General features: G+C 39.3%; 1 protein-coding gene across 6 annotated transcripts in view; it reads left to right on the forward strand.

Moving 5' to 3' along the window:
- Positions 1–16469, forward strand: part of LOC124616789 — a 125772-nt gene that overhangs the window by 81213 nt on the left and 28090 nt on the right. For 5 of the 6 annotated variants that reach the window (XM_047145213.1, XM_047145208.1, XM_047145214.1 and 2 more), the window contains one exon: positions 3741–3889. In XM_047145213.1, the coding sequence (XP_047001169.1) occupies positions 3741–3889 (149 nt within the window). The remainder of the gene's footprint in view (positions 1–3740; positions 3890–16469) is intronic. The other variant, XM_047145212.1, reaches the window with a different exon arrangement.

A 16469-nucleotide genomic window follows, 5' to 3' on the forward strand; every position in this document is an offset into this window, starting at 1 on the left:
TGAGAGAAGTGTGTGTGTGTGTGTGTGTGTGTGTGTGTGTGTGGAGGAGGGAGGTAGTTGAAGAAGAGGCATGGGGACAGGAAGGGGAGAGGTACCATCTTAGTTGCATCTGGGAATTTACAAGGATAGGATAGGATAATGGTCTGCAAGATTTAGCATCAGAAGATATGTGCTGGAAGGGTAGATGTTGGGAAAAGTAGTGTACACTGGCAGCCAGGAAATGGGCATTGGGGATGTTAGTGTAGAAGGAGATGCCAGTGATTGTGATGAGCAAGGTTCTAGGTGGTAAAGAGACAGGAATTGTGGAGAATTAGTAGAGGAAATGGTTAGTGTTTTTCGTATAGAATAATGGGTTGCAGGCAACAGGCTGAAGCTGTTGGCCTACAAGGGCAGAGATTCTTTCTATATGGATGCAGTGTCCATTAACAATGGATGGTTGAGTTTATTGTAGATCCATCCTGGAATCTCGTCTCTGAGTCTGTCTCCCTCCTAACCCCCACAGCTCACATGACTCTCACTTTGTATATGCTTCGTAAAACCCATCCACACAGGAGGCCTCATACCTTTCATTGCTGAAATCACACAGTCACAACCTTCCGTAGTTCCTGTTCTCCACATGTCTCTATCCTCTTCCCTGATCTCACTCCAGCCTCTCCCCCTCCCCTCCAACTCTCTCTCTCTCTCTCTCTCTCTCTCTCTCTCTCTCTCTCACACACACACACACACACACACACACACACACACACACACACAAAACCCAGTTATTCCTTCCCCTTCCTGCATCATCTGTATCCTCAAATAATGGCTGCTAGACCCAGTTGGGTCACAACACCTGGAGATAGCAGTGTGCATGCATGTGTGCACGTGTGTGTGCAGTTTTTTTCTTTGTCTGTCTGATGAAAGACTTTGCTGAACCGTTTAACAGTCTGCAATTCAATGTGTGTGCTGTTCCATGCCTTCTCTATGTGGGGAGTAGCAATCTGTTCCATACTCATGTTTTTAATAGTTTTTCATACACAAGATGTGTAGAGGTCTATAAAACCCAGTTAATTTTTAACCGAAAACGTGTAAACAGTCTTACATAACATACTTCAGACGAGTCAGTTTTGTATACCAACTTATTGAGAGTGTAAGTAGCAAGAATCAAGCCTATCCTCTTCCGTGTCACTGCACCTTACTGGTGTTAAGTAAATTACTAGTAACCTCACATGTAAAAGAAATAAAGTCCCATAACTTTTGCCAGAATTATTATAAGTCCAACTCTCTATGCACCATAATTTGACCAAATCAGACAATTCGCGTAATTAATATCAGTCCTAATATTGAGTTGACAAAAAAAATTTTACAATTCCAAGTAAAGTATGCAGCTGTTTTGTCACCCAAACCCAAACTTGACAAAGTTTCTGCATCTGACAACAGGAAAATCTTGATTGTCCCCATCCTCTTGTCTGCATTATAAACCAGTGGTTGATTTTCTTGCATCACTTGACCCACATCTGTCATTTCAGACACACTAGCACAATTATAAAATGTATGGTATTAAAATTACAAAGGATTTAGATTAAATGTGTACCTCATACATACTGTTGCTTCATTGTTTCTTACATAAATGGTTAATTAAAGTACTAGTATATGATGCATACTTTGATAAGCAAAAGAAATGTCCTTAAATTTTATGCACAACATAAATGCAACAAATGATTTTACATTTCCTTTCATGTGGTGGCATTTGAATTATTGTGCCCTATACCATTCTTCTTAATTGTATTGGCATAATTAACACTGATTTATGTGAAATTAACAATTCTATAGTCTCATGTGTTAAGAATGCCTTAGTCTAACGTGTTTGTTTCCATTTAAGATCTGTCTGGGAATTGGTTATTTTATTCGTTATCTGTGTCTCGCTATTATAATTACAAAAAGACGGATTGTAGTTTCTGCCCATAGGTATCTCACTTGTAGTTGTCTGGTATTGTGAATTAGGTACTTTTATTGATTAGTGCTTTACTATTGCAGACAACTTTATTACCAGTTGCCATAAAACTCAGCTTGTTGCAGCAACAACTTCATCTTTGAAGGCTCATTTAGAAAGAGTATATGCAGACGTGCCAACTCTTCTGATTTAAGCGGGAGACTCCTGATTTTTCCTTCTTCCTCCCGATTTCCCGACAGTGAAGACCGATCTCCCGATTTTCAGAGCAGTTTCAATACTTTACTTACTATGTGAAAATCCTGCACCTTCGATATGTTGGTGGATGACAAGGTATAGCTGCTACTTGTCTATGTTAACTTGGTAGATTGGTGCGGTGGCTGTTGGGAGTGGCAGTAGGCATAGCTCGTGCTTCGTGATCATTTAAGAATGATTTATTCATGCAAAAACTGTGCTAATGTCAAAACAGAAATCTAATATACGTTAATTTGTTTCCTTGGATCGTAATTTCGAACTGTAGTTCTCTCAAGAGTGCTTCATTTGAATGTGTGTGAATCCAAAGAAACCTGCAGAGCTCATCATTCATATTGTTCAGCATGTTGAATGATAAATTATACAGTCCAAAGGCTCAGGTATGTCCATTATTTAGTATTTACATGTAAATAATAAAGCAAATGTAATTGAATTGTTACAGTTATTGAATTATTGCAACTTTAATCGCCAGGGATGTGTTGTAATTCACAATAGTACACCGTTAAAATTCTCCCGATTTTTCACTTTTGAAAGTTGGCATGTCTGTATAAGTATTCTTTGCATCTTAACAGAATTGACTGCTTTCTTTGCCAGTTTAGATGTATTCATTGCTGTAATAGAGACTTAATGCTGACTTGGCATACACATAGTCAACCAGCTTTCCTGCCTGGAACATCTATTTGCTACATGACAATCACATCCTTAACTACACTATTCACACTTTGACTGATTTTGCTCTCACCTTGAAGGATGTTGCATCAGAATTACTTACTCACCCTACAAAACTGCCTGCTAAATTGTGCTATTTATTAAAGAAACTGGCTTTCACTGTGTACTGTAATGACTCCTTTAGTGCTATGTCAATTTTCTGGCTGTGGCCTCCAGCCAGGTTCTTCCCCTGAAAAGCACTTTAGCTGTCTTAGCATTTAACCTTTTGTATCTCCTACAAATCTTTGCATTTATGCTGTGACTGTCTTTGCTTATGACTCGCTTATAACATTGCCATCAACACAACTGTTTAGGAAAACAATCAAAAACAATTTGCATATATGATTGCAACAGATTATTACACACACTTGATTGTCAAGTCGGTGTGTGGTACTGTCTGTCCCTGCAATATCAGTGTGGTTTGGCAACCAGCTAATCTGTATCCTCACTGAACAGTTTCAAACACTACCACCTTTTTGGCCTTTTACTCTTTCTTTAGCCTCAACAAATTAGTGTTGCTTGTACTAGCGTACTATCTTCTATTGTTGCACTAATTTTTCATGACACCTAGACTATGATGAAGAGAACATCCACACTTTTTTTCCTCCTGCTTTATTATTATTAGCTGTGTACTGGGAGGATGGAGGGGCTGGTGACTGTTCTCTTGCAATACTCACTGTCATCTTTAACCATCACGTCTCATATAGACCATTTTGTTCAATTTATATTGTTTCCTGTTTCATTGAGAAATGTTATTTTAAATCAGCTATTCTCATTTGAATTTTCTTTACCTGGTAAATGTTGTTGTTGTTGTTGTTATTTTTTATATTACATTAATTTGGGTTTCCAGCAGGAATTTGAATCAGCTACAACAGAAAGAATTCAGAAACTCATGGATGATATTGAATGCATCTTATACGATGAACCTTTGGAAATGCCACCTAGCAAGGAAATTATTGATGAATGCCGAATGTGGAAGGAGGCATTTCCACATATGAGGTAAACACAATTGAGAAGTTTCACTGCATAATGAACAGTGCGCCAATAATTTTGTATCTTTATTTCTGATTGCAGTCGTGAAATCTCTAGTTCTCACATGTTTTCTTTCATTTCATTGCTGTCCCAGTGCACATCACCCAAATATATTGTGCAGGTCTTTTGTTATTGCGACTGTTCATGTACTAGTTGGAAAGTCACCCCTGATGTTGTTTATAAACACATACACAGTTATCATGAGCGTTACCTGTGGGTTGAACACTCCACTCAAATGGGCTGCAGAGTTTCAGTTGAAAATAAAGCATCATTAGGGAGCCATTATAGAAGTCTGCTGTACAGTAGAGTGAACATCCACCATGCAATGAAGGACAGTTGTGACCAATGTTCAGGTCGACATCAACACATTGTCTAAGGCTTGTTGGTCAGGAAAGCTGCTCAGTGTGTGGACTGGAACGGAAGTGGTGTGTTGCAGATATGGCATCAGTTCCAGTTGACAGGTAGTGTTGAGAACTTACACTGCACAGGCCATCCTTTTTGTCAGGAGCATGGGATGATTAATATCTACTACTTTTGAGTTGAAAAAGCTTTGGGCTGAGTGCTCCAGAACTGAATTTGGCATTTGAAATGGCTACAGGATGTTATTTATCACATCAAACTGCTAAGAGATGCTCACATGACGTGAATCTCCATTCCCACTGATCAGGATGAATGCCACAGCACTGTGGATTCCGTTACAAATGGGCAAGGAGTCATCTGAATGGACACCTGAGGAAAGGTGTCAGGCGTTGTTTATAGAAAATCTTGGTCTGTTTGTACCCTGATAATCACAGACAGTGTGTTTGGAGACAGCCTGCTAACATTGAACACCTCCAACACTGTGCCCCACATGTGCAACATGGAGGTTGTGGTGGTGGTGGTGGTGGTGGTGGTGGTAGTGGTGGTGTAATGTTCTGTGGTGGCATTTCATGGAGCCACCGTACACCTCTTCCAGTTTTTGAGGGCAGTCTTGCTGCTCTGTAGCAGGCAGATGAGATTTTACAGCCAATAGTGGAACTGTATCACCAACATTTTGGTGACAATTTTATCTTGATGGATGATAAGTCAAATGCTCATCATGGTGTTCTCATGAATACTTTTCTTCAGCATGCTAGGATCACCAGAATGGGGTGCCCTGCCTATTCCCTAGATGTGAACCCAATCAAACATATAGGGGATTGATTGAAATGAGCTGCATTTGTACACTGGGCAAGAAGTCATCCAGAATGGACACGTGATTTATGAACAATTGCCATTGAAGGGTGGGACAATTTGGTACAAAGCTGGCTTTATGGTTTCATTGACGGTATGCCATGACAAATTCAAGCTTGCATCTGAACAAGGGGAAGTTTCACGACCTATTGACATTGTCCAGGAGTGCTGCGAACCTCCGCCCCAACCCCCTGCCTGAATGGGAAACATATAAATTTGTCATTACACTTTTTTGTCATCTGGACACATTGCAAATGAATATAAACACACACTTCAAGAGCCAATTTTTGTTTTCTGTGCCATGGATTTCAAATTAAAGGGGTGATGTGAAACTTTTGTTGATATGTATGTATTAAAAGCAGTACATTTCCCTTGTTTCAGACCTTGTTGAGGGGTCTGGGAAGGATGATTGAAAAGAATGTAAAACAAGTCTGAATGCCACTGTGTTTTGCTAGGCATGCTTCTATTGGACATGGTATGGCCTTGCCGTCCTCCAACCTTTGAACTAACTTACCCAGTGAGTAATAGGGGAACCTTTCAATTTTTCATGTTCTCTTAACCGTGATGCAGTTTGAAATTTTCCATGTTAACAAACATTGTTAGAGGTGAAAGGAATAATAAGTGACAGAATGGAAGTTAAATTTTTGCAGGGTGTTTCATATAGATCAGGGCATAACATCAGACACCTGTTGTGTGCTGTTAAAGACCCCTCAGATGTCTGTCTAGAGATTTCATGGGTGCTGCTGTTGCAGCTGACTGCAGTTTATAATCACAGTAAGTGCCAAGCCTTTCAGCAAAGTTTGCTTCACACATTGGGGTAGATTTGTCACCATATTCCCTCTTCATTTAATGAATTTGAGTATATGTTGCTTTTATCCCTCTTCCAGGATGTTACTTATCAAGCATTGACAGAGCAACTATATCTGAAGTAGAAGAGGCAAGTACATGTCAACTCAATGGGTCTCTCCACTGCCAAAATTTCGTTGTATCCATTTGAAGGTCTAGAGGCTAGTAATGTGGTCTTTCTTACATTCACCCTCTGTGAGACTTCCTCTTCGTGTTGGGCTATTTCAACAGTATGATGATTCAGTACTAGAGTTTTACCATCTACTCTAAGCCACTTTCTGTACCCTAAATGATGTGATGATTTTTTAAAAGGCACAGTAGCCTTACTGCAGCCTCACACAAACTGATCTCAGTCGACACATCTTAAAGCTGTTAGTGTGTCACATCCTACTTTCATTGTATGAGGTGGCACAGTGGTAAAACATTAGCCATTTACTTGAGAAGAACAGGTTTCAAATGCAGCCATCCTGCCGAGTTTTCTAGAGGTTGTGCTTAAGTATGTTGGAAGTCCCATTATTGTTAGATTACTCAGTTGATGATCAGTGGAAACAGCGACAACTATAAAGTATGTAATATTATGCATTCAGAACAACGTAAACTGCAGCGAGACATAAAATTAGTCCCTGTCACTAACAAGAGATGCCAGGCTGAAATTGCGTAGGAAAATCATAAGGAAATTTATTTCATGAAAGAGGTAGTTAACAATACCTTCTTTTGACTATTTCTAGAGTCATTCTTCCTGGATGAGGAGAGGAAGAAATGATAATGCGTGGCTTCACCTATCACTTAAGGTCTAAAAGCAATTAAATTCTAACCCCCCCCCCCCCCCCCCCCCCCACACACACACACGCACGAATTACACGACAAATCCATCTTATGGATTTCATCAATAACAATGATGAATTACACTTCTTGTAGTCCATTCCATGATATTGGTTTTTCATGGCTGCCCATTTAATTTTTACCGGCCTCCACACAAAAAAAGTACTGAAAGTCTTAACAGCTTATCTCAAAATTGACTCAATCAGAACTGCCTCTGGTTTGCCTGTTCCCACCAGTTTCAATGGCTGTCAGGTCACAAGAACAAAGTACAAATATGTACTTCATAATGGGATTGAGAGGACACGGAATCGGATTTTGGGTGAAAAAATTGATTTTCGTTTCATTGGTTTATTAGATTCCTCCAAGTTTCCTCTTTCAAATGACACATTGTACATGGCTCTTCAAGAATATAAATATTTTATTTTTATAGATTTGTGAGATTGGGTTTTGTGCTTTTTTTATATGTCTCTGTCATGGCTGACCATAAACTTTTTGGCTGTATATCCATGTGACTTGAATTCAAATATCCCACTTTCCAGCGGCTCTTTATACACCACTTGTGTGAAATTGTTTGTCTCTTCTTTCATGAAGTTACTCTTTGATTTTTTGACTTTGGATTGCTTGTTGTTGTGTTGAGTTTTTTCGTATTTTGTGCTTCATTTTCCGCAGTGGAAATGCCTAGAGCTAGGGCAAAAGTGTTTAAAAAGCGTGTGAACTGGCAAAAGAAAAGAAAACGATGATTCACTAGTAACAATGATTTCTTCATCATTGTTGGTGGAAAATGTGAGTCCACTTACTTTTAATGCAGAACGAATTCCTCCAAATGAAAACAGTTCTTCTCATAAAAAAACTCAGAGATTTGGAAGAGAAATATAATTTATTTGATAAAGGGAAGTAATTTTTTGAACTATTCATACGCGTCTACTGAGCAAAGCTCTTGAAAACTGCTTGTCATGTTGTCATGGAAAGATTTCTCTGACAGTAGAATCCCATGTGGTCTGGCTGCCCAGTTTAATTTAATACGCAGTGTTTGTAAATACAGCTGTAAGTTTCCAAGCTCTGTTTCAGTAACCACCAATAATGGATACAAGAAAACTGAACTTTATACTGTAAATCAAATAATGGAAAATCCAGGATGGAATGTAACAATGTTATGAAAAGGAAAGTTTATACTCACCATGTAGTTGAGATGCTGAGTCACAGATAGGCACGACAAAAAGACTATCACAAATATAGCTTTCGGCCATTAATGCCTTCGCCAACAATAGACACACACACACTTGCACTCTCAGGCAACTGAAACCACACAGCGAGCAGCAGCACCAGTGCATGATGGGAGTGGTGACTGGGTGGGCATAAGGATTAGGCTGGGGCAGGGAGGGGGAGGAATAGTATTGTGGGAGTCGCAGACAATGAAGTGCTACAGGTTACTTGGAGGGCAGAGAAAGGAGGGGGAGGGGGGGGGGGGGGAGGGGAGTACCGGAAAAGGAAAGAAGCAAAAGGATGGAGTGTGATAGTGGAATGAAGGCTGTATAGTGCTAGAATGGGACCAGGGAAGGGGCTGGATGGGTGAGGAGAGTGACTAACGAAGGTTGAGGCCAGGAGGGTTATGGGAATGTAGGATGTAATGGAGGGAGAGTTCCCATCTGTGCAATTCAGAAATGCTGTTGTTGGTGGGAAGGATACATATGGCACAGGCTGTGAAGCAGTCACTGAAGTGAAGGATGTCATGTTTGGCAGCGTGTTCATCAATAGAGTGGTCCACTTGTTTCTTGGCCACAGTTTGCCAGTGGTCATTCATGCAGACAGCTTGTTGGCTGTCATGCCCACATAGAATGCAGCACAGTGGTTGCAGCTTAGCTTGTAGATCACATGACAGGTTTCACAGGTAGCCCTGCCTTTGATGGGATAGGTTATGTTTGTGACTGGACTGGAGTAGGTGGTGGTGGGAGGATGTATGCGACAGGTCTTGTGTACAAAAACAAATCTCCCGTGTTGTATATTTCCAGTCTTCCACCACCTCCATAAGTCCCACCGTCTGGCCACAGAGGAACATTTCCCTTGTTACTCAGTACCACTCAGGACTGGAGCGACTGACTTACATTCTCTGCTAGGTTTTGACCACTTTGACTACTTTTCGTCATGCCCTGAAATGAGAAATGTCCTGCCCACTATCCTTCCCACCCCTCCCACAGTGGTATTTCACCACCCACCGAACCTACACAATATACTCGTCCATCCTTACACAACCTCTGCTCCCAATCCCTTACCTCATGGCTCATACCCCTGTAATATACCTAGATGCAAGACCTGTCCCATACATCCTCCCACCACCGCCTACTCCAGTCCAGTCACAAACATCACCTATCCCATCAAAGGCAGGGCTATGTGTGAAACCTGTCATGTGATCTACAAACGAAGCTGCAACCACTGTGCTGCATTCTATGTGGGCATGACAACCAACAAGCTGTCTGTCTGCATGAATGGCCACTGGCAAACTGTGGCCAAGAAACAAGTGGACCACTCTATTGATGAACATGCTGCCAAACATGACATCCTTCACTTCAGTGACTGCTTCACAGCCTGTGCCATATGTATCCTTCCCACCAACACCAGCTTTTTCTGAATTGCGCAGGTGGGAACTCTCCCTGCAATGCATCCTACATTCCCTTAACCCTCCTGGGCTTGATCTTCATTAGATAATGTCCTCACCCGTCCAGCCCCTTCCCTGTTCCCATTCCAGCACTACACAGCCTTCATTCCACCATCACACTCTGTATTTTTACAGCTCTCCTTTTCCAGTACTCCCCCCCCCCCCTCTCCCCCTCCCCACTTCTTCTCTGCCCTCCGTCTAACCTGCAGCACTTCACTGTCTGTCATCCCCACCATACTATCCCTCCCCCTCCCCACCCCATCCTCCTCCTTATGCCCATCCAGTTACCACTCCCATCATGCACTGGTGCTGCTGCTCGCTGTGTGGTTTCAGTTGCCTGAGACTGCAGTTGTGTGTGTGTGTGTGTGTGTGTGTGTGTGTGTGTGTGTGTGTGTGTGTGTGTGTAAGTGTAAGTCTATTGTTGGCAAAGCCGTTAATGACCGAAAGCTACATTTGTGACAGTCTTTTTGTTGTGCCTATCTGCGACTCTTTGTAGCGTAAATGTGAGGTTAGTCTATAGGTTGTGAGCAGTTGGTAAGGGCAGAGCAGTAGGTGATATGCTATATGGTATTCTAAATCTCCCCAGTTTACAATTATGTGCTTGGCTCTGCAGTTGAAGATGTAGGATGGAAGTTGATTCAGGAAGCTTTGGAAGAAGCAGTGAAAGAAAATGATGTTGCAGTAATGACCAAATACTGTAATGCATAGATAGGATGAAAAATGAACAGGTTGAACACTGTGTTGCTAATTATTATGGTAGTAGTGGAGGCATGGAGATTGCTCCCATGGGGGGGGGGGGGGATTATCGCTCTTCTGAGTGGTATAATGTTCGCTATGTCCAATATCTGGAGATAGTGACTCTTAACATATTTCTAAGAAGTCTTGGAAAGCAAACCATATGGGAACAGTGTAAATATAAGCAAACTTGAATATACAGGACATCTGCAGAAGAGAATGGTGTCAGGCTGAGAAGGTTGAAATCAGTTAAGAAAGGGAAAAATCTCGATGATGGGAAAACCTTGGAAGGGAAAGGAGGATTGATTGATTCCATGATAGACCACATTGCTGTGGCTTAGTAATTGGGCAAAATACAGACAAAATGATGTAGTAGTAGTAGTAGTAGTAGTAGTAGTAGTAGTAGCAGCTTTATTCATCCACAGATCTCTTTTTACAAGGATATTGGACATGTCAAAGTATTTACAAATTTAGAACAATTTAAAATAAGCTAATTTGTATTCACATATGTTTGCAGACTTCTAGTTAGAGACAATCATTACATTTTCTCGTGGTAAACAATACTTTTTTTTACAAATAACTTATTAAATAATGTAATGCCACATTGTTCACTCAGATCTCACTATCAGTCACTGCACTCACTATACACACATTGTTACAAACACTACATACACACACACACACACACACACACACACACACACACTGGTGATCTCTGGGCCATTTTCTGTACCACAACTTCCCATTTGTCATCCTGAAAAACTGAGTCAGCATCCCTCCATAATGAATAAGAGAACGAGGTGTTAGTATTGTGCTTTGCATAGCTTGGGGGTAAGTATTTCTAGAAAGGATAAAAGAAGGAAAAAAACATAAAGTGAAGGTGTTACATGGAATGTTGGATATTTTATAATAATAATTATTATTATTATTCTTATTTTGTATAACATTTTTTATCAAACCCCTACTCTGTTTTATCTAAGTAATCCTTCAATGTATAAAATGTATTGCACAACAGGTACTTTTTAGCTGCCTTTTTAAATAAGTGTATTTTTGCAATTTCTTTAATCTCTTTTGGTAATTTATTGTACAGTTTTATTCCTCTGTAGAAAATGCTGCTTTGAGTTTTATGTTTATTTTCTCTTGGTGAATGTAAGTTGAGTCTGTCTCTTGTTGCATGGCCATGGACAGAGCTGTTTGTGCAGTAATTACTAATGTTATTTTTGATGTGTACAAATGACTGGTAACTTTATTCACATGGTGCAGTTAAAATCCCCAGTGTTCTGAACAGATCTTTAAAATGAGCTTGACTAGTATTTTTGGTTATTATTCTTATGACTCTTTTCTGGCGTTTGAAAATTGTGTTCATATTTTGTGTATTTGATTCTCAAAAAAGAATGGCATAGCTAAGAATTGAGTGGACATATGAATAATATGTAACTAAAAGACACTGCATGTTACACACTGATGATAGGATTCTAAGGGCGTAACATGCTGATGACATTGTGTTTGCAAGTACTTTTGTGCGTTCACACCACTTCAACTGAGAATCAATATTTATTCCTAGAAGTTTTGCATTTTTTACACATTCTATAAAGGTGCCATCTACATTTAATTTAACGTTGTCATTTTTCCTCTTCAAACTGAAATTCATGGCATTAGTTTTCTTTATGTTCAATGTCGCTTTATTGCTTATTGACCAATCATAAACTTCCTTGAGAGTTTCATTTGCTTTCTCAGCAAGGAGTTCTCATGTTTTATCAGTGACTATAATATTGCTGTCATCAGCGAAAAGGGTTTTTCACCATGAGTAACACTACTGGAAAAGTCACTGATGTATATCAGGAGCAGTATTGTTCCTAATATGCTACCTTGTGGAACCCCTATATTTATTGTATTTTGGTTCTGATAAGTGTTTTACTAAATGTTTAGATCTATTTGAAGTATGTGTTATCTCTACTCTTTGTACCCTATCTGGTAGGTATGATCGAAACCAATCATTAGCTACCCCTCTTCTTCCTGATGCTTCTAATTTATTTAATAGAATCTTGTGGTCGACTGTATCAAACACCTTAGAAAGATCAAAAAATATGCCTGTGACACACTCATCTTTATCAAGAGCATCAAGTACAGTTTTTGTGAATTCTACTATGGCTGACTCCGTATTTTTGCCACTTTGGAAACCAAACTGTGATTCGCTTAAAAGATTGTATTTATTCAGGTAATTCATTAATCTCTCTTTTGCAATTGCTTCTATTATTTTTGATAATACTGACAGCAGGGAAATGGGTCAGTAATTTTCTATATCTTCTCATTACCTTTCTTAAGCAAAGGTACAACTCTTGCCTGTTTTAACTGCTCTGGAAATGTCCCTGATGTGAAGGATTCATTTATTATATTTGTCAAGGGACCTTGTATAATCCCTATACATTGTTTCAGTACACACATTGGTACTTCATCTAAGCCTACTGACTTTATTTTTTAGTTGTTGAATTGTTTTACTGACTTCATTCTCTGTGGTTGGAAGTAACATCATTGTATTTAGTGCAACATTATTTATGGTGTTATATATGTTTGGGGGAATTTTTGCTGTAACTTCTCTGCAATACTTGAAAAATGCTCATCTACATAGTTTGCTAAGTGCTGTGAATCATGTATTAACTTTCCCCCCTCCCTTAGCAGTATGTTATTCTGCGTTTGTTTGCCTCTTCCCACTTTCTTTTTTATAACATCCCAGACTGTTTTGCTTTTATTCTCTACATTATATTATATTATTTTGTCATTAAATGACTTATTTGCAGCAATCAGCATCTTCATATAGATCTTTTTGTATCTATGATAGAAATTTAAGAATTCTGGATCATTGCAAATCTTTTTCATTGGACTGAGGTGTTTAAGTGTTTCGGAGAACTTCTTAATACCTGCTGTTAACTGTCTGATTTTGTGAGATGTTGATATAGACATGCATACTTTTGGAAATGTCTTTTCAAAGTTCAATCTAAACAATGTGGAGAATTTAGAGAATTTCATATTCACATTAGTTTCCTTATACACTTCATCCCTGCTTTGTTTTTCCAGTTCTTTTGAAAAATCTTTTATTTTGATTTCTGATAGATGTCGTTTGTAGGATTGTAGTTTAAGGAATGATTCGATGCCTGACTTTACTGTTGTTATTTGATATAGAAGGTCTGATAGTCCGATATCTTTTACAGCTACATCACATTTTTCCCTGTCCATATTTGTGGCCACATGGTCAATTACTGATGAAGTTATTGTGGTTACCATTGTTGCACTATTGGCCAACAGGGACATGCCAAAACTTTGAAGGCTGTTCATGAAGGTGCTGCTGGACTCATTTATGATGTTAGTGTTGATGTTAATGTCCCCACGCAGAATTATATTGACCTTTGTGCTTGAGACTTTATCTAGAACTTCTTTTAACTTATTGAAAAAAGTGTCCACACTACCACTGGGAGATCTATACACACACAAAATGATTAATTTCTTGGTGATATCAAGCCCTGTTAATTCAATAGCTGATATTTCAAAGTGTTTTTCTTCACTTACGGTAGTGAGGTCATGTCTTGATTTGAATTGTGTTTCTTTTTTGATATAAATGCATGATCCTCCTCCCCTTGAAGTAGTTCTTCAGTAAGTGTTTGCCTTTTCATACAATGATAATACTACATGTTGGATTTATGTGTCTCTACACCAGTGCTCAGTAATACAAACTACTGTGCAGTTCAAAGATTGGAGCTCAACTTCTAATAATTGTATTTTATTTTTTATTGATTGCATGTTTTGATGGAGGATTATTAAGTCTGTGAAATGCCCCATGTTACTTTTTCCAATGGTTTGTTTTTCTTTGTGACATCTGGTATATGTGATATTTGAGGTGTTAAAATCTGTCTTGTGAGTGATTGTTTCAGTATTTTTTAAAGTGCTGGAGATACTCTTTAGGCAGGGGAACCTGTTGTATAGATTTATCCTAAAAAAGACCTACTTTTCCTATCTATGACAACAGGTATTTGACCATGTGTGGCCCGAGATCCATCCCCTATACTTTCACGAATCAGCTGTACCAGTCTTCCCTTCCCAGTCCTGTTTAGGTGTAGTCCATGCCTAGTGAAACCTCATCTGTTGATAGTCCCGCCGGGCACCAGATAAACATGAGCAAAGTTGGCTGTCCTCAGAGCCATCCCTAACCCCACATTGATTCGCCTCACAGCTCCATCAAGGTGTGGTTGATCATGACGCCAGAACAGCTGAACAAAGTGTACGCTGGTGCTATGAGTCAGGGAAGCTATCTTGTACAGGTTGCCACCTATGTCAAATGCCCCATCCCTGTCCCAACTGTTTCCCACCCCACCCTTTATCACTACATGGTCCTCTTTTGTAAAGTCCTTACATAAGGACCCTAGGTCCTCTATTACATGACTTAGCCCTGCATTTGGCTTGAAGATACTGGTGGCCTGGTACACTGCTCCTAAACTTTCCTGTAACTGAGGGCCTACACCTCGCATGGCTACCACCTAGCAGCAGCACTTTCTTCTTCATAACACTCTGTACATTCCTAGGCTTCTCGGCCTCGGTTGAAGTGTGCTGCACATTTCCTGCTCCTCATTCTACCTGAGGCTTTTCTACACTTAACTCTCTCAGTGGTAGATACCTGTTTTTGGTGTTGATACCTGTTTTTGGTGTTGATGATAAAACTGTCAGATCGCATTCTCTTTCTTCCTATCCTCCTACCAGCTGCCAGTTCCCAACCACCCTCTTCCCCCTTATCACCCTTGATCCTTATGAGTTCCTTCCTTGCTTCCTCCAACCGTGCCTGAAGGACACAGATTTTCCATTCCTGTTCCCAATGAAAATGTTCCTACTGCATACTCTGCAGTTCTGGGAGAGAGCCTCTTCTGTTCTCCCAACATTCTCCCCATTGCACCCCACCATTGAAAATATTTCCTACAAGACTGGCAACAAATCCCTCTACTCACTGCCCTATAACAGCTCCCACATTTCTCACTCATGGTGTCATTTTTGAAAGAATAATTAAGTTTAAAGAATGATTTAAATTTGCCAAGGACGCGAGATTGGCTGAGTGTAAACAAAAAACGACACAAAGGTCTTATGTGCAGTGGTTGTTTTTTTTTGTACTGATTTATAGAGATACAATGACAGAAGAATGAATTTGTAATTAATTTGCTTTTAGAGAATTTATGTTGTCAGGCATGTTTAGCCAGGTTTTTAAACGTTTATAACTCAGAAAATTTAGGCCTAGATCGAATCTATCTAACTAGTTAACAGTATGAAATGTGTTAGTTAAATACAATTTAGAAATGTTTAATTACATTTTATTGCGATAATAGACACTGGTGAAACTAGCTGCAGTCTTTTTTAAACGAATCTTGCACTATCAAGAAAACTTGAATAGAATTTTTCGTGTTTATGTCACGCAAAATTTCGGTTATGTTGCGATTATTGGGGCTTCAGCTAAAGAACAAGTTGTTTCAAGAACAAGTGCTGTTGGGACGCTAATATTCAGTTGTGTGACAAGAACGGACTCTACAGCAAGTATAAAAAACAAAGAAAATTTAAATTTGACACTATTCCCTCTTAAATAAGTTCTTTTAGCGGACAAAGAAAATACCTGTGATCTCACTCAGCGGTCATCTTGGCATCCAGAGATGTGTAAAGTGTTTCATTTTAAAGGAATTGTGCTGGGCTTAGATTTATTGAGTCTGTAGTATTTCCAAAAACAAGGCGTATTTAATATTGTGATTAATATTTTATTAATGTTAATTCATCCAGTGCATTTCGGTTCCAGTTGTATGTGTAAAATATGATCTTTTGGTCTCTAACATTAGTTGGAAGAAATCTTGAAAGCATAATTACATTGAATTTCGGTATTTCAGAGCATATTTCATTGTCAACATGTGACACAGTTTTGGAATTAGCCAAAGGAGTAGATCCCCATGAAACCTGATACGATCTTCAGTTGTTATAGATACCCCATGTGTGGTAGCAAAAGCTGAGGTAATGAATTTAACTTGTTTCAACATCTTAAGATGGATTTCATACAGGTATTCTAAAATACAATTCCAGAAGGATTGTACGGTACTTAGGAATCAGCAAGCAGTCAGCAGTGTTGTACTGTTGTTAAAAACATGCCGTATGATTAAAAAAAAATAGAAGTCATGTGATATCAGTTTAGGTAAGGATCACAGAGTCTCTTGAGAGGTGTCACAATCAACTTTTCTTCAATAGGTGATAATTGATTACTTC

Source organism: Schistocerca americana, chromosome 1, assembly GCF_021461395.2.
Source record: "Schistocerca americana isolate TAMUIC-IGC-003095 chromosome 1, iqSchAmer2.1, whole genome shotgun sequence".
Classification (NCBI taxonomy): domain Eukaryota; kingdom Metazoa; phylum Arthropoda; class Insecta; order Orthoptera; family Acrididae; genus Schistocerca; species Schistocerca americana.